Below are 23,732 nucleotides of genomic sequence, written 5' to 3'. Positions count from 1 at the left end.
GCTGTTCTCTGCCATTCCAAAATACTTCTGGGGAAAGTGTGAAAATCACTAGTATGCTAATGGTCTCTCTCAGAGGAGACAAATAAATAAATAAATAATAAAACTTGTGGGGAAAGACACAGGCAATCAAAGACAGCTATAAAAACAGGAGAAGAAGAAAAAAAAAAAGTGCTCTCCTGCGAACAATGTATGTCTTTTTTGTTCTCCCCACTGGGATAAAGGGTGATGCTTTGGAGGGAGAGAAGAATACCCTGGCAAGACATTTAGGTGTATGGATTGGGAAAAAACAAAACAAAACTCTTTTTCCTCAAGAGAATGTGGCTTTACACCGACATATTGGATTGGGAAGTGCAAACACGATAATTAACAATGAATCTTGAAACGTCAACACACTAAAAAAGGGTGTCACTCCAGAGTGAGATGGGAAAATAAGAGGAATAAATTAAAGAAGTCTTCAGTGATGCTGGACAGCTCCGCTGGGGGTATGGTGGCAGCCCCAGAGACCTAATCAAGTTCTCCAAACACCTCAGGAAAGCTCAAGGAAACTAATGAGAGATATATCACGTCAGAAACAAGGTGCAGTTGCAAGCCAAGGGGAGGCCCTTTCCATATCTGAATCCAAAATAATGACCTCCATGCTACACAAACACTTTCACTGTCTTAAGAAAAGACAGCTTTGAATCTATCTTCCTCCATTTCTGTTCACTAGGAATAAATCGGCTGTGGGGTTTCTGAATCTCACTAACACATATCTATCTATCAGGGCTAAGCCCAGCATTGCTTTTCTTCCCCATGTGTGATTGAAACAATCAGCACAGTCCAGGGCGGAGCTCCAGCCTCAGCCTCAGCCTCAGAATTTTCTAGGGCACACACTGGCCAGGTGCTACCATTCCATGTGTTTTTCTTTTAATTTTAAAACCTCTTTCTAGAATCCCTATAATTCTCCCAAGCATCAAAGTATGAGAAAAAAATTAAACATGAAGAGAGAAAAAGATCACTTAAAGAGGACACTCTTGACCATAATTTTGAAAAGATTTTTCTTTTTCGTTCCAATATAATTTTGTATCTTCCCAATTTTGCCCTTTTCAAATGCCAAAGAAAATGTTCGTCTCATCTTGTGTGCTATAAAAAAGGGCAATGTAATGCATTTGTACACCATTTAAGGTCCTGGAAGATTTCGTTTTCTTTGAAGGCCATCCTTTGGTTTTTTTTTTTTTTTTTTAAAGAACAGTGAAAAAGACATATATACACTGTGGCAAATCACTATTATTTTGGCAATGAAAAAAGATTCTGAATGTTTCTGAACTTGTGCATGCAATTTCTTGGGGTCCATGCTGCGTGCATGCATTATAGAGGATATACTTCTGTACTGGATAAAATGCAAACCAAAGATGACTCATTTCCTAATAAATGCATGGTCCTTTAGTGAATGATCATGGCATGGCTTTATTCCACTCAATTCAGGAGAATTCTATTGAACAACATCTACTCAGCACCTGGGATGAAAGATTTAGCAAGAGGTGGAGGCAGGGATGGGTAGACATATAAGCAACAGTCCAAGAGAGTCTGAGGAATCCACTGGTTGCTGAGTGTGAGAGGGAGAACAGACAGCTCAGAGTTCCTATAATTAGCTCCCCTGAAGTAAGCATCACATAGAAATCTTAGAGGTTACAAGATAGTAACCAGTGAGGTGGATTAGGACTACAAAATCATTTCAATAGAAAACTGAGTCAACATTTAAAAAGGGTGAAATTCTCACATGAAACCAGAGTTCTCCTTTCTCTTGAAAAAAATGAACTTCTCTGATGACTAAGTTGGCAATAATGGTACAGAGAGACCTGAGGCACTAGTTCCCCGATTCCGTGGTCCCCTCTCAAGGAGCCTGGCCCCCGTAGCCATTTGAGTTTGCCAGCCCTGCCTTAGAATAAAGGCAGAATTGTTCAGGATTTCAGATTCTAGGCTCTGAAAAAGGGGCAGAGGGTAATGGGTGAGTACTCTCTGAGATCTAGTTTCCTGGAAATAAAACAACAAGAAACCAAAAAGAATTGTCTTTCTCTGTACCACTTGACACCAGAGCTGATTCACCCAGCAATCTGTACTGCCCATAAGTACTTGGGAATACAACTTGCTGATACAGTCTGGGAGGAAAAATTTCTCAGACTTCAAGCATATGGTCAATTTGAAAAGAAGCAACTCACTTTGCATAGCTCTTACCAACCCAATGCATCTCTTCTAAGAATCACTAGACGAATCAGGTATAGAAAACAACAATCTCGACAGCCTTGGCTAAGTCGACAGACACAGAAGTCGGCTCAGTTCTCAGGGGCTCATCAAGGCTTCACACACAGCCTCCAGAGCCCCACCTCCAGCTTTGACTACTCTCCCAGGTTCCAGACTGACGGATACCTTGTAATGGACACTTCCCAATGGACATCTATCCAGCAAACACTTCAGACACAATGCAGCCAAATTGATCCTGCTGACACCCTTCCTTGTGGTGAATGCTGTCAGTGCTCCACCCACATCCCCTTCCATCCTCTTGACCAATTCTATAGGTTCATCCCCAGCTTCTACACGTATCCCTCATGGCTTATACCTGCAGTCTTCTTAGGCTACTGCAGCTGCTGCACCTGGATGCCTCCTAGACCGGGACAGTGAATGGCAAGTGACTCATATGTACAGGAATCTGAAAGCCAGTCCCCCCAGCCTAACGGTGGGCAAACCCAGAGGTGTAACTTAAGCTCTACAGCTCCCTGGAGAATCAGGCTGTGCTGAGATTGAGCCTTTGCTTGGCTTCCTCCCCTTCCTTGTCACTTGCATGTGAATCTTGCTCTCAGAATCTGCCTGTGGGAAAGAGCCTGACCCAAGACATCCCCACCTTCCCAATACCCACCCCCTCCTGCCCATCTTCTTCCACTTGATCCTCCCAGCCACTGAGGGTAGAAAGCTTGCTCATATTTTGGTTTTTCCCCTTCTTTATGCTGTCTCTTTCTAGTCAAGCATTAAACCCAACATTTCTTCCTACCTAACACAGCTCAGACCTACACCTTCCTTAACCTTCTTACTACAATCTGCTGTTGCTGCTGATCATCTCTCACCACAACTAATGCCACATTTTCTCAGCCTCCATTTTCTTTCTCTAATATGTCAGATTAAGCTTCCAAAAACCCAGCACTTGTAATGGTTGCTGCTCTACTTTAAAACAAAACAATTGCAACGGTTCTCTACTGACTTCAGGGTGAAGAGTCCAAACTTCTTAGCTAGATCATCAGAGCTTTCTAGGCACACAGGCTCCTCCTGCCTTTTTTCTCTCTTTTCCCTAGAACCCTGTGCTCCATTAGCCCACATCTGGGCCAAGGCTACTTTCACAAGCTCCAGGCTCTCCTGGACTGGTCTTGCTGTCTTATATGCTCTTCCCACTACTTCTCCCCTCGTTCAGATCTACCCATCATTCCAGACCCAAAGCAAATGAGAGTCACAAAGCTTCCTACTCTAAACCACCCCATCAACAAATTCCAGGTGACAGGTGAAAACCAAAACCAAAACTCATAGATTTAGCTGGGTATTAACATACTTTGCATACACACACACACACACACACACACACAATCATGCTTAGTAAAGTGTAGCGTCAGTAAAAAAAGGGAAGACCCTCAACGAGATGGATTGATACAGTGGGTGCAATGATGGGCTCAGGTATAGCATGGATTATGAGACTGGCACAGGACCAGTGTTTTGTTCTGTTGTACATGGGTCACTATGAGTTGGAGCCGACTCATGATATTGAGCTTCTCCATTGTCTCTTTCCACAGATGTAGTCTATTTGATCCCTGTGTATTCCATCTGGCAATATTCACATGTATAGTCACTGTCATGGATTGAATTGTGTCCCCTCAAAATTTATGTCAACTTGCCTGGGCCATGATTCTCAGTGGCTTAGAAGTTATGTAATGATGTAACGTGGTACAGATGTAAATAAACCAATCAGGTGTAAGGATTAAGATTAAGGGTGGGCTGCAACACCTTCAGTCCCATCAAAGCCCTAATCTGATATAAGGGGAGCTTCCCTGGTATGAGGCCTACAACATCTTTTGTCTTACAATAGACGAAAGGAGAGAGAGCAAACAGAGACCTGCTACCGTCAAGGAGGAGCCAGGCATGCAGCACATCCTTCGGACCCAGGGTCCCTGAACTGGGATCCTCCTAGGGACAAGAGACAGAGAGAGAAAAAATCTTCCCCTAGAACTGGCATTCTGAACTCACACTTCTAGCCTCTTAAGTTGTAAGAAAGTTAATTTGTTTGTTAAAGCCATCCATTTGTGGTATTTCTATTATAGCAGCACTAGAGAACTAACTTAGACAGTCATCGTTTATGTTATTGAAAAATGGTATTTGCAATGAGTAAGTTTTGGCTGTGTGAAATTCTATCACACAATCTCCAGTGTCATTTCTGTCACCAAAGCCGTATTTTCCAACTAGTGTTGCCTCTTCTTTGTTTTGAACTTTTGCATTCCAATCACCAGTAATTATCAATACATCATGATTACACATTTGATCAATTTTAGACTGCAGAAGTTGGTAAAAATCTTCAATTTCTTCATCTTTGGCTTTAGTGATTGGTGCGTAAATTTGAATAATAGGAGCATTGACTGGTCTTCCTTGGAGGTATATGGATATTATCCTGTCACTGACAGCATTGTGCTTCAGGATAGATCTTGAAATGTTCTTTTTGACAATGAACGTGATGCCATTCCTCTTCAATCTGTCATTCCTGGCATAGTAAATCATATGATTGTCTGATTCAAAATGGCCAATACCAGTCCATTTCAGCTCACCAATGCCTAGGATATTGATCTTTATGCATTTCATTTCAGTTTTTACAACTTCCAATTTTCCTAGATTCATACTCTGTACATTCCATGTTCTGATTATTAATGAATGTTCTCAGCTTTTTCTTCTTGTTTTGAGCCACATTAGTAAATGAAAGTCCCCAAAGTTCTACTCCATCCATGTCATTAAGGTTGATTCTACTCATATTTTGAGTGTCTTCCAACTTGATGGGCTCATCTTCTAGTACTATATCAGACTATGTTTCCCTGGTATTCATAATGTTTCCAATGGCTAATTATTTTCAGAAGTGCACCTGGTCACGTCCTTTTTCCTAGTCTGTCTTAGTCTGGAAGCTCCACTGAAACCTGTCTACCATGGGTGACCTTGCTGGCATTTGAAATACTGGTATAGCTTCCAGAATCACAGCAACACACAAGCCACCATAGTAGGACAAACTGACAGATGAGTGGTGGCTATAAACATTACAGCCAAGAAAACCCTATTGAGCAATTCTACACCATCACATGGGTTTGTCATGAGTCCAGATCAACTCGATGGTAATGGGTTTTGTTTTTGATTTCATAGATGACTTTCTTGAGATCTGAAAGCTCCTCACAGTCATTTTTGCCTCATGAAGTTACATCGTCCATGTGCATCTTAGAGAGAGTCAACTAAAAGGGAGGAATGTTTACTGTTTAAAATGATAACAGTTATTCTATTCAATAGGAAGATGTGCCCCAGAATGGATGTAAGAAGAGAGAAGTGAATCATCTGCTCCCTCAACCTCAGTTCACACAAATGCCTCTCCAGTGCAAGCACCCTAGGTGTAATTCAGATGAGCACTGACTATAAACCCAAACACACTTACTTCCCCAGGGTTTCATTTTTGGAAACAGCAATCTGATCTACAGCATTACATTTCCTAGGCAATTAAAGAGATTTTCAAGGGCAATTTTGATTATATAGTGAAATCTGTGAAAGTGGGAACTCAGTGGAACTACCTTGCTTTCTCTGGGTCTCATAAGTTTTGAGCCTTTGACAGAGTACAGTATACTACTTTTCTTTTCTTTTTTTTTTTTTAATTGTGCTTTAGGTGCAAATTTAAAGAGCAGAATTTGTTTTACATTCAACTGTTCGTGTACATTTGGTTTCACTCCCTGACTGCCATCCCCAACCCTAACCCACTCCCCCACTCCCTTCCCTGTGATACTCCCTCCCTGTGCCCTTCTTAACTATGCACTCCTGTTTGTTCAGCTTTCCCTCCATGTGAATGCTGCCCCTCTGGTGCCCCATGGCCAATTGTTCTAAGGGTTGTATCTCCGTAGAGTAGGTGGGTGCGTCACTCTGGGTTGGGTGATCTGCATGTAAATCTTTCTACTGTTGGGCTGAGAGCTGCTCCTTAGGAGTAAGTCTTATCCCAGGCCCAAAGTGCATCCCAGGGCCATAGTCTTGGTGGTCCCACCAGACACCATCTGACCAGTAATTCTGGTCATTATGGTGTTTTTGAATTTTGTTCCATGTTTTTCCTCCCACTCTCTCCAAGATCTCCAGTTTTGATCCCTTCCTGAGGAGTTGGCATTGGTAGCCGGGCACCATCTAGTTCTTCTAGTCTCGAGGTCTATCATATCCTTGGACTAACTGTTTCCAAATGTCCTTGATGTTCTTCCCTCTTCTTTGCTTCAAACGAGAGGAGACCATTAGCTGCATCTTAGATGGTCGCTTGAAAGCTTTTAAGACTCCAATCACTACTCACCAATGTAGGCTGTGGAACAAGATTTTTATGTATTATGTTGTGCCAATTGAGCCTGGTGTCCCCCAATACCATGGTCCTAAGGCAGCAGGCCCAGTGAGTCTCTCTTCCAAAGTGTTTGGCTGTCTCTGAGGAATTATTCCAACTCTGTCTTCTGTTGCCTCTGCAATGATTGTGGTTATTTTGTTTCACTAGTATCTATGCAAGGTTATCTTCAGCTAAATCTATCATTGGTCTAGGGTACATTCCTATTTGCCAACTCCCACCTGATCTTTTCACCTGTCCATGCATTTATCTGTAGCTTGGTGTTTGGTGTTAGTGGTAATGCAGTATTGTATACATATTAGATTATACTACTTTTCTATTGGTCATTTTATTGGAAAATACTTGCAATTTTCATCTAACAAGTTTACACCTTACATGGGTTATGGTTTTTGCACATTTTGCTGTACATACCTTCTGCGTTCCATAAAAAAACCCAAAATCAAACCCACTGCCATCTAGTCAATTCTAACTCACAGCGAGCCCCATTGCGTTTCTGAGGTGGTAAAGCTTTACAGAAGCAGAGTGCCCAGTCTTGCTTCTGCAGAGTGGCTGGTGGATTTGAACCACCAATCTTCTGGTTAGAAGTCAGATGCCTTTGTCACTGTGCTACCTAGAGCTCCTTCTACCTTCCATGTTGTTGTTGTTGTTATGTGCTGTCAAATCAGACCTGACTCATAGCGACCCCTCCTTGGGTTTCCGAGGCAGTATCACTACAGAAGTAGATTGCCCCATCTTCCTTCCAAGGAGTCGCTGGTGGGTTTGAACCACCAGCCTTCTGGTTTGCAGTCAAGTGCTTTAGGCACTATGCTACCAGAGCTCCCCTACCTTCCATAGGGTTTTAGAATTTACCCCTGGTGTAAGCTGTAGCTCCTCTGTGTGCCATACCCCCAACCCCAGGCCTAACTGGACCTTGCAGAGTGGCCAAAAGGCACATGATAAATGTCTACAGAGTTCACAAATGTCCTGGTCCCCTGTATCATATAAGGCACTATCCCAGGAGACCAGGACCCAAATGGCCTCAACCCCTTAGTGATGAAACACATATCAATGACACCCTGAACTAGCTCTATGTGTGAACGACACCAATTTAACAGCTGCAAAATGGAACAGGACAATGCATTTTTGTACTTACATTGAAAGCTATAAAATGACCTAGAATTAAATCCACACATATGAAACACCAGAACTGACGTTTTAATAACTGCCTTATCTTAAGCCATCAATTTTTGAGATCTCTAGCAACTCATTCTAAGGAAAACTGCCTGAAAAAAATGAAGGACAACCTAACTATACTTAGAATTCAAAGTGAATGCAACCATATTGTCTGTTAAAAGTCACTAAGTGTTTCAAAGAAAGAGTTGAAAAAAGGAAATACAAATTATTTCTACTTGGTATTTCATATTCGGCTATTCATTCCTGAGGGGTTTTCAAAGTAACTGGCTTTGACTAAATTCACTACACTTAGAATCAAGAACAATTTTAAGTTATATTTGTGGTTTAACCTGATGTCTTAAAATGAAATGGCAGTTTTCAGAATTTTCAAAAGAAAAGATCAACAATTTTTCATAGATTTAAGGGAAATTTGTCAAAATGGTAGAGGCCTCCAAGAATGATACTGCACTGAGCATTTGAAATGACTCATTTATAAATAATTTTATAAATAATTCAGTTAGACTGTTAAAGAAGCTCACAAATTACCCAAACTCTGTGTCGTGGTTATCTTGTTGTTGTTGTTGTTATGTGCCATCAAGTCGGACCTGACTCATAGCGACCCCTGCGTGGGTTTCTGAGGCAGTATTACTATGGAAATAGATTGCCCCATCTTCCTTCTGCGGAGTGGCTGGTGGGTTTGAACCGCCAGCCTTCTGGTTAGCAATCAAGTGCCTTAGGCACTACGCTACCAGAGCTCCTGTCTTGGTTATCTAGTGCTGCTATAACAGAAACACCACAAGTAGGTAGCTGTAACAAACAGAAAGTTATTCTCTCACAGCTTAGGAGACTAGCAGTCCTCACGCAGAGCACAAGCTCTAGAGGAAGGTTTTTTCTCTCTTTTTGTTTTAGGGAAAGGTCCTGGTCTCCTTTCACCATCTGTGGGCCTGTCATTCCTTGGAGATCTCCATGTGTCTTGGCATCAATCCTTCCCTGGGTCTAGGAGGTTCTCAAGGCAGGAAACCCAGGCTCTAAGGATGTGCTCTGTCCCTAGCTCTTCTTTCTTGATGGCAGTCAGATGCCTTCTTCTCTGCTCACTTCTCTCTCCTTTTATCTCTCTCTCTTTTTTGTTTAAGATAAAAGATGACGTAGGCCACACCCCAGGGAAACCCCCCTTACATTGGATTAGTGCTGTGACCTAAGTAAGGGTGCTGCATCCCACCCTGATTTCCTTACAACTGATGGACTGATCACATCAGCTCACATCATGGGAGATGATTATATCATTATATAACTGGCAAATGACATCATTACAAACTGCCAAACCACTAAGAATCATGGTCCAGCCATGTTGACACATATTTTGAGGGGACACAATTCAATCTATGACACTCCATTAGAAAACATTTTATGATAGAACTGAAACCCTTCCCTCCTCAAGCGCATTACACTTACGTTCACCCAAAATCAACCAGGCTCCAGCTAAAGGCTCCTTCCAACCAAGAAACGTTTCCTTGACGTTTTTTACAGCAAGAAGTGACCTCTCCTTTTTCTAAATTCCCCTGGCCTTATTTTCTCAATTACACTACAGGTATCAGGAAGCCAGGCTCCATGCCCAATTAGGCTCACCCCTGTACTCTCTACTGTCCCATCAAGCAGAGCTCCTAGCACAATACCTTCCACATAGTACAACAAGTGTCTGTAGATGAATGAATGCATGAATGAATTAATGAATGAGTGAATGCAGGCTTGTATGGTTATTTTATTTACTTTCCCTGGTCCTGCTGCAGACCCTAAAGGACAATTATTTCCTAAAAACTATATATTTATCTTTCAAACACATTAAGGTTGATATCCAAGTTTCAAGTCATCATCCCAAAATGATTCTTGCTAATAAACTTGCTTTGGACTGATAGCAATCTAGAAAGCTTATCTAAGCCTACATCTTCTTCCATGTGGTACACTGGGAAAATATTCACCAGGTATTTTCTTCCTTTCTGAGAGGTAAATCATTTCATTTAACGACATCTATCATTGTCAGAACATAGGCAGACTTTGTGAAAAATGTCATTGTAACTACCCTTATTAAAAATTAACCATATAAGGTTCCTTTGTTTTTAGTACTTAAACTCCTTCCTGATAAGAAACTGTACTGTAGTAACCTTTGTTGTTTTGTTTTAAAAGTGTGAGGTCTTATCTTCATGAAGGAAAAACATATGGTTATTGAATTTCCTAGGAGAGAATACACTTGTACTTTAAATTATATTTTATAATAACCTTGTTTTCCACCATCTTCATCACTCCTCCCACCCAATATTATAGGAGATGGAAGCAAGCGAAATTCTCTTATTCATCTTTGTTTATTCTACATGGTAAATTACCAAATATTTGCTGGATTTTTTTTTTTTTTTTTAAGGCACTTTCAATTGATAGCTGAAAAGCTCTCCAAAGAATTTCTTTCTCTGGTATCTGTTTTTCAAGGAGCTGAGAGCTGGAATGTTCATTAAAGTCATCCAGGCAGCTGCCCAACTATGGACTAGACTGAACTCAAACCCAGGACGACTGACATCTTCCTTTCTTGAAAACCCTCCAAGGGAGTGGTTCATAATCTTACACCAGTGTCTCATTTTAATAGCTTTATTCATTTTCCTCTTCCAGAAAGTAAGTTAATATGTGCACACCCTGCCCTCAATAGAAGTAAGAAACTTCCATTTGGCATCCAAACTCCATCGCTGGCTTGTAATGTATTCTTTCCAGAAGCAGAGGTTCCTATTTGAAGAGGGGCTTCCTTGCCCACCTTACCCCATCAGATACATTTAGAATTGGAACAGGTCCTGGGAATCATTTAGTCCCAGTCTTTCACTGTATCAACTAAACAATGGAGGCCAAGAAAGATCCCCCAGTGTGCCCCCATAGTATAGCACTTACTAGAAGGCAAATGCAACCCATAACACAAGTCCTCAGCTGGGAACCTTATGTTCTTCCAGTGCTGTGTTGTCTCACCTTCTCTGGTCTCAGAATTCTCCCTGTGAGGCAAATGGCAATTCCCAATGTGATACGGAGTATCAAGCATGGAGTCACATAAGAGTTGTTGTTGTTATGTGCCATCGAGTCAGACTCAACTCATAGCGACCCCTCCTTGGTTTTCGGAGGGAGTATCACTATGGAAGTAGATTGCCCCATCTTCCTTCCAAGTTAGGTCCTCTAAACTCCTGCTACTCAAAGTGTGGGGACAACCAGCAGTGTCAACATCACTTAGGAATGTGTTAACAATGTAGATTCTCAGGCCGCACCCCAGACTACTAAAACTTTTCACTCTACCAATATTCCCAGGAGATTCCCAGGAACATTAAAGTTACAGAAGTGCTGCTCCATTAAAAACAAAACAAAACAAAAAAAAACCTACTGCCATGATAGACAGCATTCATGGGCTGAGTATGAGGATAAAATGATATTACAAAGCCTGGCACATAGCAACAGACAAATCCACTGTCATCAAGTCAGTTCTAACTCATAGCAACCCTATAGGATGGAGGAGAATTGCCCCATAGGGTTTCCAAGACTGCCTCATCTTTCTCCAAGAACCACCAAACTTTCACTTAACCACTGAGCCAGACTTTTAAAAAATTAATGTACTTTGTGGCTATAATTCTCAGATTAACAGCATTATACTTTTACTAGCTGCATCATTCTGGGAGTACATCTCTTCAGAGAACACATTTTTCTAGCTGAGTTTAATCCAATAAATTAAAGGAGGGAAAGAATGTAAAATGGGACTCTACTTATGCAGTCGGGCTTGGCGTTTGGTTTACCTTGCAAGTCAGTACAAAATCCTCTGGTCGTCTAGCTTTTTTCCTTACCTGTCTGAGGGCAATGAAACAGTATGCAATTTCAGAGGTCCCCCTGTTCAACGCACCAGCCACAGCAGGATGCTAACCATCCTCTGCACAAATGCCTTACCTTTCAGTTTTCTTGACCAGGATGGCCCTGAAGATGTGCTCAAGGGGTGTCTTCTCTCGCTCATGGGTCGGCTGCACGAAGGGGTGCAGGGCAGCCAGTGAGAAGCCCTGCTGGTAGAGCTCCAAGAGCTGGGCAGGCAGGTCCCGCAGGGAAGCCAGCCTCACCGCTGAGGACCTTGGGAGCTCCGCTGGGAGGAGAGAAAGGAGAGGCTCAGCAGAGTCTCCTAGGAGCCACCTGGTACCCCACCCAAGCAAGCCTTTTCTCCTTGTCCAAAAGAAGGATCCTCTAGTTCACCTCTTGTTAAAAACTGAGTTTTTTTCCCCTTTTAACGACTGTTCTCAAATTATAAATGAGCTTGTCATTTTCCCATACATTCAAAGGCATTTTAACTGGATTCTTAAATCTAGAATCAGTCTTCTCAGAGACCATAATGGAGAAGCCATTTCCATCTGAAGGAGACAAGGAAAGGAAGCAGGAAGGGAGGGAGGAAAAATAGAAGGAAGGAGGAAAAAGAAAGACTACAGGCAAATATAAAATTACAGGTGACAAAAATAGCATAAAGAAGGACTAGACCAAAATTCCTGTGACATTAAAGAAATAGGGCTAATTACCTTAATTTGCAAAAAGAAATCACTAAAAGGGGGGGATGGGGCAAGTATAAGAATAAGCAATTGCCTAAAAAATGTAAAAGGCTAATCAATATTTGAAAAGACACTCAAATTAACTCAACATTAGAACTATGTATATAGAAACAATAAATAAATATTTTTCACCTATTAAATTATTTCCACCACTTGTCTCTCAGTTTGTTGTACTGTGGTGGCTTGCATATAGCTATGAGGCTGGAGGCTATGCCACCAGTATTTCAAATACCAGCAAAGTCACCCTTGGTGGACAGGTTTCAGTGGGACTTCCAGACTAAGACTGGGAAGAAGGAAGAGGTCATCCACTTCTCAAAGAATTGGCCAGTGCAAACCTTATGAATAGCAGTGAAACACTTTCTGATATATACTGGAAAACTTTATGAGTAGTCCTGAAACACTGTCCAATACACTGTTGGAAGATGAGCCCCTCAGGTCAGAAGGCACTCAAATAGGACTGTTGAAGAGCTGCCTCCTCAAAGTAGAGTTGACCTTAATGATGTGGATGGAGTAAAGCTTTTGGGACCTGCATTTGCTGATGTGGCATGACTCAAAATGGGAAGATACAGCTTCAAACATCCATTAATAATTGGTATATGGAAGGTAGGAAATATGAATCTGGGAAAACTGGAAGCTGTCAAAAATGAAATGGAACATATAAAGATTGATATCCTAGGCATTAGTGAGCTGAAATAGATTGTTTTTGGCCATTTTGAACCAGACAATCATATGATCTACTATGCCAGGAATGACAAATTGAAGAGGAAATGGTGAGGCATTCATCATCACAACAAATGTTTCAAGATGTATCCTGAAGTACAATGGTATCAGTGATAGGATAATATCCATATGCTTACAAGGAAGGCCAGTTAATACTACTATTATTCAAATTCATGCACTCACCACCAAAGCCAAACACAGGGAAACTGAAGATTTTTAGCAACTTCTGTGGTCTGAAATTCACCAACATGCAATCAAGATGTATTGATTATTACTGGTGATTAGAATGCAAAAGTTGTAAACAAAGAAGAATCACCAGTAGTTGGAAAATATGGCTTTAGTGATACAAATGATGCCAGAGATCGCATGATAGAATTTTGCAAAACCCAAGGACTTACTCATTGCAAAGATCTTTTTTCAACAACATAAGTGGTGGCTATACATGTGGACTTCACCAGATGAAATATACAGGAATCAGATCGACTACATTTGTGGAAAGAGGAGATGGAGAAGTTCAATATCTTCAGGCAAAACAAGGCCAGCAGCTGACTGTGGAACAGACCATGAGTTGCTGGTGATACAAGCTCAAATTGAAGCTGAAGACAATTAAAATAAGTCCATGAAACCCAAAATATGACCTTGATGATATCCCACTTGAATTTAGAGACCATTTGAAGAATAGGTTTGATGCATTGAATACCAATGACCGAAAACCAGAGGAACTGTGGGATGACATCAAGATCATCATCCATGAAGAAAGTAAAAAGTTATTTCATTAAAAAGGCCAGGAAGAAGACCAAAATGGATGTCAGAAGAGACTCTGAAATTTGCCCTTGAATGGAGAATAAAACTCAAAAACTCACTGTTGTCGCATCAGATCTGACTCATAGTGATCCCTCTTTGGGTTTCTGAGGTGGTATCACTATGGGAGTAGATTGCCCAACCTTCCTTCTAAGGAGTGGCTCATGGGTTTGAACTGCCAGCCTTTTGGTTAGCAGTCAAATGCCTTAGGCACTATGCCACCAGAGCTCCTTGAACGGAGAATAGCTAAAGCAAATGGAAGAAACGATAAGATAAAAGAACTGAACAGAAGATTTCAAAGAGCAGTTCAAGCAGACAAAGTCAATTATTATAATGAAATATGCAAAGACCTGGAGTTAGAAAACCAAAAGGGAAGAACATGTTTGGCATTTTCCAAGCTAAAAGAACTGAGGAAAAAATTCAAGCCTCATGTTGCAATATTGAAAGATTCTATGGGAAAATATTGTCTGATGCAGGAAACAACAAAAGATGATGGAAGGAATATACAGAGTCACTGTACCAAAAAGAATTGGTCAATGTTCATCCATTTCAGGAGGTGGCATATGATCAAGAACCAATGATACTGAAGGAAAAGTTGAAGCTGCATTGAAGGAATTAGCAAAAAACAAGGCTCCAACAATTGACAGAATATCCATTGAGATGTTTCAACAAACAGATGCTGCATTAGAGGCACTTACCCATTTATGCCAAGAAATTTGGAAGATAGCTACCTGGTCAGCTGACTGGAAGAGATCCATATTTGTACCCACTGCAAAGAAAGGTGACCCAACAGAATGTGGAAATTATCAAACAATATCATTAATATTGCACACAAGTAAAATCTTACTGAAGATAATTAAAAAATGGTTGCAGTAGTATATTGGCAGGGAACTTCCAGAAATGCAAGCTGGATTCAGAAGAGGATGTGGGACATGGGATATCATTGCTGATGTCAGATAGATATTGGCTGAAAGCAAAGAATACCAGAGAGATGTTTACTTGTTTTACTGACTATGCAAAAGCATTTGATTGTGTGGATCATAACAAATTATGGATAACACTGAGAAAAAATGGGGAATTCCAGAACTCTTAATTGTGCTCATGAGGAACCTGTACATAAACTAGGAGGCTGTCATTCAAACAGACAAGGGGATACTGCATGGTTTATGATCAGAAAGGGAGTGTGTCAGGGTTGTATTCTTTCACCATACATATTCAATCTGTATGCTGAGCAAATAATCTGAGAAGCTGGACTATATGAAGAAGATTGTGGCATGAAGACTGGAGAAAGACTCTTTAACAACCTGCAATATGCAGATGACACAAACTTGCTGAAAGTGAAGATGACCAGAAGCACTTACTGATGATGATAAAGACTACAGTCTGCAGTATGGATTACACCTCAACATAAAGAAAATGAAAACCCTCACAACTGGACCAATAAGCAGCATCACAATAAATGGAGAAAAGACTGAAGATGTCAAAGACTTCATATTACTTTGTTTCACAATCAACACTAATGGAAGAAGCAGTCAAGAAATCAGACATAGTATTGCCCTGAGCAAATCTGCTGCAAAAGACTTCTTTCAAGTGCTGAAGAACAAAGATATCTCTTTGAACACTAAGGTGTGCCTAACCCAAGCCATAGTATTTTCAACTGCCGCATATGCATGTGAAAGCTGGACAATGAATAAGGAAGACCGAAGAAGAGTTGCTGCTTTTGAGTTGTGATGTTGGTGAAGAATACTGAAAGTACCATGGACTGCCAGAACAAACAAATCTGTCCTGGAAGAAGTGCAGATGCAATGCTCCTTGGAAGCGAGAATGGTCAGACTTCATCTCACCTACTTTGGTCATGTTAGAAGGGACTATTCCCTGCAGAAAGATATCATGCTTGGTAAAGTGAAAGGTCTGCAAAAAAGGGGAAGACCCTCAAAGAGATGGATTGACACAGTGGCTACAATGATGGGCCCAGGTATAGCAAGGACTGTGAGGCTGGCACAGGACCAGGAAGTATTTTGTTCTGTTGTACATATAGGGTCACTATGAGTTGGAGCCGACTCGACGGCACCTAACAACAACAACAACAACATCATCAAATTATTTTAAAAGTTAAATTTTAAATTTACTTATTTTGGGGAAAGATAGACAAGGTTCAAAAGTGAAACAGTACACAGTGAAGGCTTTACCCCAGCCCTATCCTCTGCCTCCCAGTTTACCTGCTTAGAAGTAATCAATACTATTCAGTTTTTATATACATATTAGCAATCTCTAAAGTCACACACAAGTAAATAGGTCTCTATTAAACACTCCTACCAGCTTTACACAAATGGTAGAATAACATTACACACCTGGCTTTTTATCAATTAACAGAACATTTTTTATTAGGGACCTTTCTAGATCAGTACACAAAGCCCTTCTCCCTTGTTTTTTTTTTTTTTTTTTAACAGATGCACAGTATGCCATTGTGTAATGTACCATAGATTATTCAAACGTTTGCTCTGGTGAGCAATGCTGCAATGGAAAATATAGCCCCTACATGATTTCACATGTGTGCACATGTAGCATATCTAAAAAATGAATTTCTAAAAACGAATAGCTAAATACACACATAATGTTGAATGTAAAACAAACTCGGCTCTGTAAACTTGCACCTAAAGCACAATCAGAAAAATTAAATAAATAAATAAATAATGAATTTCTAGATGTGGAGTTTCTGGGTTAAAGATATATATGCATTTGTAATTTTTTCAGGCATTGCCAGATTTCCTCTATAGAAGTAGTACAGATTCAAAAAAAAAAAAAAGAAGTAGTAGTACAGACTCATCTCTCATCAGTGACTGACAAGAATGTTTCTTTTTCTATGCCCTAGTCAAAAAGTGTGTTACTAAAATTTTTTTATCTTGGCTAATCTCGTAAGTGGTAAAAGTTATAATCTGTATTTGTTTTATTATATAATTCATATTTTCTCTTATTAAACCCTTCATGTTTAAATGCTTTCTGTCTGTCCTTTTCTGTGAACTGTTCACTACCACTGGCAACTTCTCTACTGGGTCATTTATGGCCCCCCCCCTTTTTTTTTTATGTATCAGGATAGTGCCTAAGGCACTTGACTGCTAACCAGAAGGCTGGCGGTTCAAAACCCACTCCTCGGAAGGAAGGTTGGACAATCTACTTTCGTAGTGATACCACCGCCTCAGAAACCCAAGGAGGAGTTGCTATGAGTCGGGGCCAACTCGACGGCACATAACAACACCATCAGGAAATTTAGCTCCCTTTGTGATACCAGTTGCAAACATCTTTCCCCAATTTGTTGTTTTCTTATGACTTTATCAAGGTGGCTTTTGACAGAAACATTTTTTTATGAAGTTGGATTTATCAATCTTTTCCTCTATAGCCTTTGAGTTTCATGTCATAGCAGAAAAACCTGAGATTATAAACCAATTCTCCTGTTATTTCTTGTAATACATATTTCATTTTTTGCATATAACCCCCTTGATCCATTTGGAATTTATCTGGTGGTATAAAGCATGGAATATGAATTCAACACACTGCCCAAGATTTATCCATTTTTCATTGATTTGAGATACTACCTTTACCATAAATTATATTCCCGAATGGATTTAAGTTTATGACCATGATCCACTAATCTATCTATTCATGTACCAGTACAACACAATTTTAACTATTTTCATTTCATAGTACATTTTAATATCTGACCAGACTATTTCCTTAATCTTCCTATCTCCCTGTTTATTTTCTGAAACTTCCTGTATATTCTTGTTTGTTTTTCCAAGTGGCTTTTTAAATCAGCTTGTTGAGTCCCTCTATCCCCCCCAAAAATCATGTTGATATTTTTATTGGCTCGTGTTCAAGTTATAGCTTAATTGAGGGGAATAGAAATATTCATGATGTTGCAAATTCCTTTCCAAGAACATGATATAACTCTCCATTTATTTAAGCCTTCTTTTGGTTCCCACAGGAGCATATGAAAGTTTTATCAAGCTTAATCCTAGTTACTTCATATTTTTATTATTGTTATAACAATAGGTTTTTTTTTTTGTTTGTTTGTTTTTACTTTTATGCTATTCACTGTGGGCAAAGATGTTGGGGAAACAGGCATGCCCCTCGTGGTTGGTAGGAGTAAACTTTTTTTGAGGGCAAGGTGGTATTTGGCTTCAACCCTAAAAATGCACATACCCTTTGTCCAGCAGCCCCACTGCTGGGCATTACTCCTGTATCTGGACTCATTAATGCTTTACAAGATACATGGACAAAGATATTCACTACAGAGTTGTTTGTAATATCAAAAACTTCAAACCAAAGACTTCTTTATTGGAGGACTAAACATTGGGTAGCCCAGTGATGAAACCCTATGAACTTTTAAGAAAATTAAAGTAAATCTGATATATCTCGGATAGAAATGTCTAAGATACATTAACCATTGCTGTCAACTTGATTCCAACTCACAGTGACCCTATAGGACAGAATAGAACTGCCCTATAGGGTTTCCAAGGCTGTAATTTCTATGGAAATAGACTGCCTCATCTTTATCCTGCAGAACTGCTGGTGGGTTCAAACTACTGACCTTTTGGTTAGCAGCCATGTGCTTTAACCACTGTGTCACCAGGGCTCCTTTAAGATACATTACTGAGTTAAAAATCCAGGTACCTAGCAATGTTTATTGTATGATAACCCTTCTGAAAAAAATTAGAAGAATGTGAGATATAAATAAAAAATATTATTTGGGAAGAAAAATTACAAGAACAACATTGGAGAGAAGAACTGGAGTAGGGAAGGGAGGACAGAAAGGTCATTTTTATTTTATTTTGTACTTACTGTACTATTATCATCAACAGGGTCATTTGAGTGGTCGGTTTATGGGATATTTTTGTTTCATTCTTTATATGCAAAACAATGTTATTTAAAATTTTAAGGTGTTTTTAAAAACAATGTATTATTTAAAAAATAAATTTAAAAATAAAATCTAGGAGTACGTAAGAATTTTATGTATCATCAGCTATTGTAGTTCTCATTTCCATACATCATGTAAGAATTTACAGGAAAAAAAAATCTATAGTGATGATTCACTCTAAAGAAAGCATCTAGCATCCTGGAGAAAATTTCCATTAATAACAGTGACAGATGTGAGACTGGTCAGGAAAGCAGAAAAGTATGCCATCTTTTCCTTGGAGGGTTCATTCTGGACACAAATTCTAAAGGTGAGGCTGGTAAAGAACAGGTGCTGCACTTTGTTCCCCCTGCAGGGAAGCTGCCAAAGGATCTCACAAGCCACTCCTTCGACCCAGGCAAGGGAAGCCCCTGCCCTAGACCCCACATTTTAGGGCAGGAGACCTCAGAGCATGACCCCCAGTCCAGGAGCAACAGCCTCACCTGGTATCTTATTGCTGTTGTTGTTATGTGCCATCGAGTCACACCTGACTCATAATGACCCCTCCTTGGGTTCCTGAGGCGGTAACACTACGGAAGTAGTGCCCAACCTTCCTTCTGAGGAGTGGCTAGCGGGTTTGAACTGCCAGCCTTCTGGTATCTTATTAGAGATGCAAAATCTTGGCCCCATCCCAGTCTTGCTACATCAGAATCTGGAACAATGCCCAGAGATCCATGTTCTCACAGCCCTCCAGATGCTTCTGATGCTGAGAACCACTGCTATAGACGGGATGTCTTCAGTCTTCCTCCAACCATGCTCCTTTCCACATTCAAGGAAACTGTAGACCTAAGGGTCTGTGCCTATGTGTGACTTGTGCCCCAACTCCCAGACCTCACTCTGTATCATCAAGACTCTGGAACTCCCTGCCCAAACAGGCCCACCACGGAGGACTGCACAGGCTTTTTCCTCAGTCTGTACTGAGGGTGGACGGTAACACCTATGAACACACCCCTGGCCCAAAGCAGAGCTGACCAGGGTGAAGTTAGTGCCTCACTCATCCCCAGTGCAAAATTTAAGGGGCACCAAAAACTTAGTCATCAAGATAAATAATATTTAAATGCAGTATGTTAAAAAAAATTAATGCAAGAAAAAAAATCCATGATGAACAAAATATCAAAATTTTAAATAAGGGTAGGATTAGTAATTTTCCTTTTGCCTCGAGCTACAATTTGGCTTAGCCCCGAACTGTTTCTGAACCTGTCTTTATATAAAATGTTGCCTTGCTTGCCTCACCCCATTCCTGGCCCAGGCACAAGGCCTCTATTTGTACTCTTCTCCCAGGTCCTAAAGATGTCAAGAGTGGGCCTGTATATAGGTTGTGCAGGTCTCTGCTGTGCAGAAGTTACGAAGCTACTGAACCAAAAGGGTATAAGCCCATGTGGCACAGACACTGGTTGCTTTTTTTGAAAAACTGAATGGACTTTTGATGGGAGTGTAAGCCTTTCTGAAGGGTAATTCCATCATACAGACCAAAGCTAAAAATGTTATGTAGCACTAAAATGCCCTCTTCTTTGCTAAAAGGATCCCTAGTGGTGCAAGTGGTTAAGTGTTCTGCTGCTAACCAAAAGGTCAGCAGTTCAAACCCACCAGCTGCTCCGTGGGAGAAAAATGTGGCAGTCTGCTTCTGTAAAGATTACACGCTTGGAAAACCCTATGAGGGCAGTTCTACTCTGTCTTAAACAGTCTCTGTGAGTTGGAATTTGAGGTGGCAATGGGTTTGATTGTTATTTTTCTTTGCAAGAACTGCATATAAAGACCATCTGTAAGTCATCAACTATCAGAGCTCAAACTCAGCCAGTCTTACAAACTTTTCTGGGATTTCAAACTCTTATTGCTTGTAATAAAATAAACCTTTACGAAGATTTTGATAATTCATACGAGGTATTAGTTTCCTCTAATGCATAACACTGTAATAAAAAATAAAAGCAGTCAATATGTCTAGAAGACTTGGGATTCTAATATCAGCTATGCTCCTCACTAGCTCTAAAGCCTAGGCAAGTGAACACCCAGTCTCGTTGTATGAAACAGAGAAAGAACCACCGGTCTGCTTGATATTATAGAGTAGTCGTGAGATTAAAAGGGAGCCCTGGTGGTGCAACACTGACAGTTCTAACTCACCAGCAGCTCTGGGGCACAAGGGCCTGGCAATCTGCTTCCGTAAAGATTATACCCAAGAAAACACTATGGAGCATTTCTACTCTGTCACATGGGGTCACTATGTGTCAGAATTCATTTGATGGCACCTAATAACAACAACGTGGATATAAAGGATACAATTCTGCACACTCACACCCAGTGGTGGCAGCAGTGGTGAGTGGGGAGCTGGGTCAGGAGATGATGAGCTGGGCATGGTGATGACATTATGGGTGGGCCAACAAATTGATCCCCATCCCCACTTATACCTCTTAACATCCATGTAGAAGATATGGATTTCAGATCAGTGCACTAAAAATATTACTCAATTAAGCACTTCATAGTTAAATGCTTCCTAAGTAAAAGATAAAACATTTTAAATTTTCATCTTGAAATCTAGAGTTGCATCGCCTGTCACAACTCAGCAATTTTATGGCTTTAATTTTTGGTATGCATGCTGTCAAAGTAAGTTTAGCTTCATGGTTAAAAACAAAAATGAATCTTAGCAATCTTATCATGGAGCTCTGGTAGCATAGTGGCTAAGACACTTGCCTGCTAACCAGACGGCTGGCGGTTCAAACCCACCAGCCACTCCTGGGAAGGAAGGTTGGGCAATCCTACTTCTGTAGTGATACTGCCTCGGAAACCCAAGGAGGGGTCGCTATGAGTCAGGGCCGACTCGACGGCACATAACAACAACAACAATCATGACAATAATAATAATTAAAAAAAAAAACATTCTCTTACAGTAAATATGAGTCAAAGCCTGAATTTCATATGTCTATTTGAACTTTAACCTTAAAAAAAAAAAGTTAGTTGTTGTAAAGTGACCAACATGCCAACGTTACCACTAAAGAAATAAATGAAAAAATGACATATCTGTTTGGATGGATATCCCTCTTAGTCTGTTTGTCTACCCCCCCCCCCCCCCCAGGAGTAACCTCTCCACTATTTTTGTTTTGTAACATTTGCCTGGTTTTGTTTACAAATTATGTAATTCTGGGCCAGTCATATAACTCCCTCCCCATCTCTTGGGTTCCTTGTTTATAAAATGAAGGCCCTGGGTGGGTAACTCTTAAAGGAGTCTCCAACTTTAAAATGCAACAAGTTTATTATTTAAATCTGGAGACTAAAGTACCAGCTTCTGAGTAAGCAGATCATGTCCTGTTATCCATAAATGTTTTCAATGTGAACCGAAAGAGTTCCCCCAAAGCAGAACCGAAGTAGAAATAAGGAGCAACCACATGTGCAGGTGGGTGGGGAGGCAGACAGACAGATAGGTGGAGAGATAGATGGACACAGGAAAATAATCTGCTGCCAGTATCACTCTCTCTCGCTGCCATTGAGTCAGATCTGACTCACAGCGACCCTTCTTGGGTTTCCGAAGCGGTATCACTACAAAAGTAGATTGCCCAGTCTTCCTTCTGAGGAGTGGCTGGTGGGTTTGAACCGCCAGCCTTCTAGTTAGCAGTCAAATGCCTTAGGCACTACAGCATAAAAATCCCTGCTATCCTAGGGGATCAATCCCCATCCCCACTTATACCCCTTAACATCCATGCAGAAGACATGGATTTCAGATCAGTGCACTAAAAATATTACTCAATTAAGCACTTCAAGCCTTATGCCTAGTGGGGATTCTAAGCATCTTCTGGGAGTGAGGAGTTTTCTACGGAGTTCTAGATCAGAGATGCTGGCACAGTGGTGAGAGAGTAAGTGTGTGTGTGTGTGTGTGGGGGGGTGTTAGGAAGTATTGTTGGGGATGAGGGGTCTCCTTCATCCCTGAGGAGTGCTGTAAGGAAAACCCTCAGGGTCTTTTGAAATTACTTGGCTTCCTGGGCTTTTACCTAGGCCTCACACCAGGACTGAACCATGTAAGCCATGTGGTCATAAGTTAAAATTGCTTATTATAACTCTTCTTATTCTTCTCAACATGAGGGACACTGATGAGGCTGTCCCAGCCATTATGACTCTCCAGGGTGAGAAAATGACTCCCTGGGTAGCCAAACTTGCATTTGAAGATCATACTTGTCTCTCTGCCTTCTAACCTGTCATGTTCCATAGTTTTTATCTACAGTTATCAGACTGCAGGCTCTGTCCAGGCTGGAAGTCCTTTGTGTGCCCATACTCCATGTCTTTACCCCATATCAGGGACTTTGTCCCTCTAGAATCCAAAGACAGTTCTCTGGCTGGCTTTTCATCTCCTACCCAGACCTGTAGAGGGCCTGGCACATATTCCAAGGCCAGGAACCTGGGGATCCAGCGGCCATGGAGATAAACAAGACATCTAGGCCAGGGGACACCACCGAGGCCCTGCCCACCCAGAAGACAGCAGCTTATTCTCTAGCCAGTGATCACCAGGCAGGCAACATAGGCCCAGTGGTGTCAGAACTTCAAATTCTTACTTTCACGAAGTCAGAAATCTTGATTCTGATAGGAAATCTCTTCATCTTTAACTCTGGTAAGTAATTCCACTTTCATTTTCAACACTATGTGTCCCAACACCAAGAACTGGTAAGTTGCAATGTCTGAACTGGAAAATTCAACAACTGTGGCAGATGGATACGTTATATTTTTCCTATCCGTGATCTGTACTCAGCACTGGTAAGACACGATAAAGACATCAGCAATTATGTTTTAAAGAGTTTGCAATTCCATTCCATTCCTTCACCATCATAATTTATAGCAGTCTTCAAGGACATTTTTGCAGGTATGTGACACTGGCCTGGTAGTGTAGTGCCTAAGGCATTTGACT

At 40.8% G+C, this 23,732-nt stretch overlaps 1 protein-coding gene across 1 annotated transcript in view; it reads right to left on the bottom strand.

Moving 5' to 3' along the window:
• RFTN1 (raftlin, lipid raft linker 1) overlaps positions 1–23,732 on the bottom strand; it is a 271,732-nt gene that overhangs the window by 174,010 nt on the left and 73,990 nt on the right. The window contains exon 2 of the mRNA XM_007937384.2: positions 11,735–11,921. Coding sequence (XP_007935575.1) covers positions 11,735–11,921 — 187 coding nt within the window. The remainder of the gene's footprint in view (positions 1–11,734; positions 11,922–23,732) is intronic.

The sequence above is a fragment of the Orycteropus afer genome, unplaced genomic scaffold (assembly GCF_000298275.1).
Source record: "Orycteropus afer afer isolate SDZICR_OR568_19922 unplaced genomic scaffold, OryAfe1.0 scaffold00003, whole genome shotgun sequence".
Lineage (NCBI taxonomy): Eukaryota > Metazoa > Chordata > Mammalia > Tubulidentata > Orycteropodidae > Orycteropus > Orycteropus afer.
The sequence above is the reverse complement of the archived record's forward strand: the minus strand, read 5'-3'. Positions and strand labels throughout refer to the sequence as shown.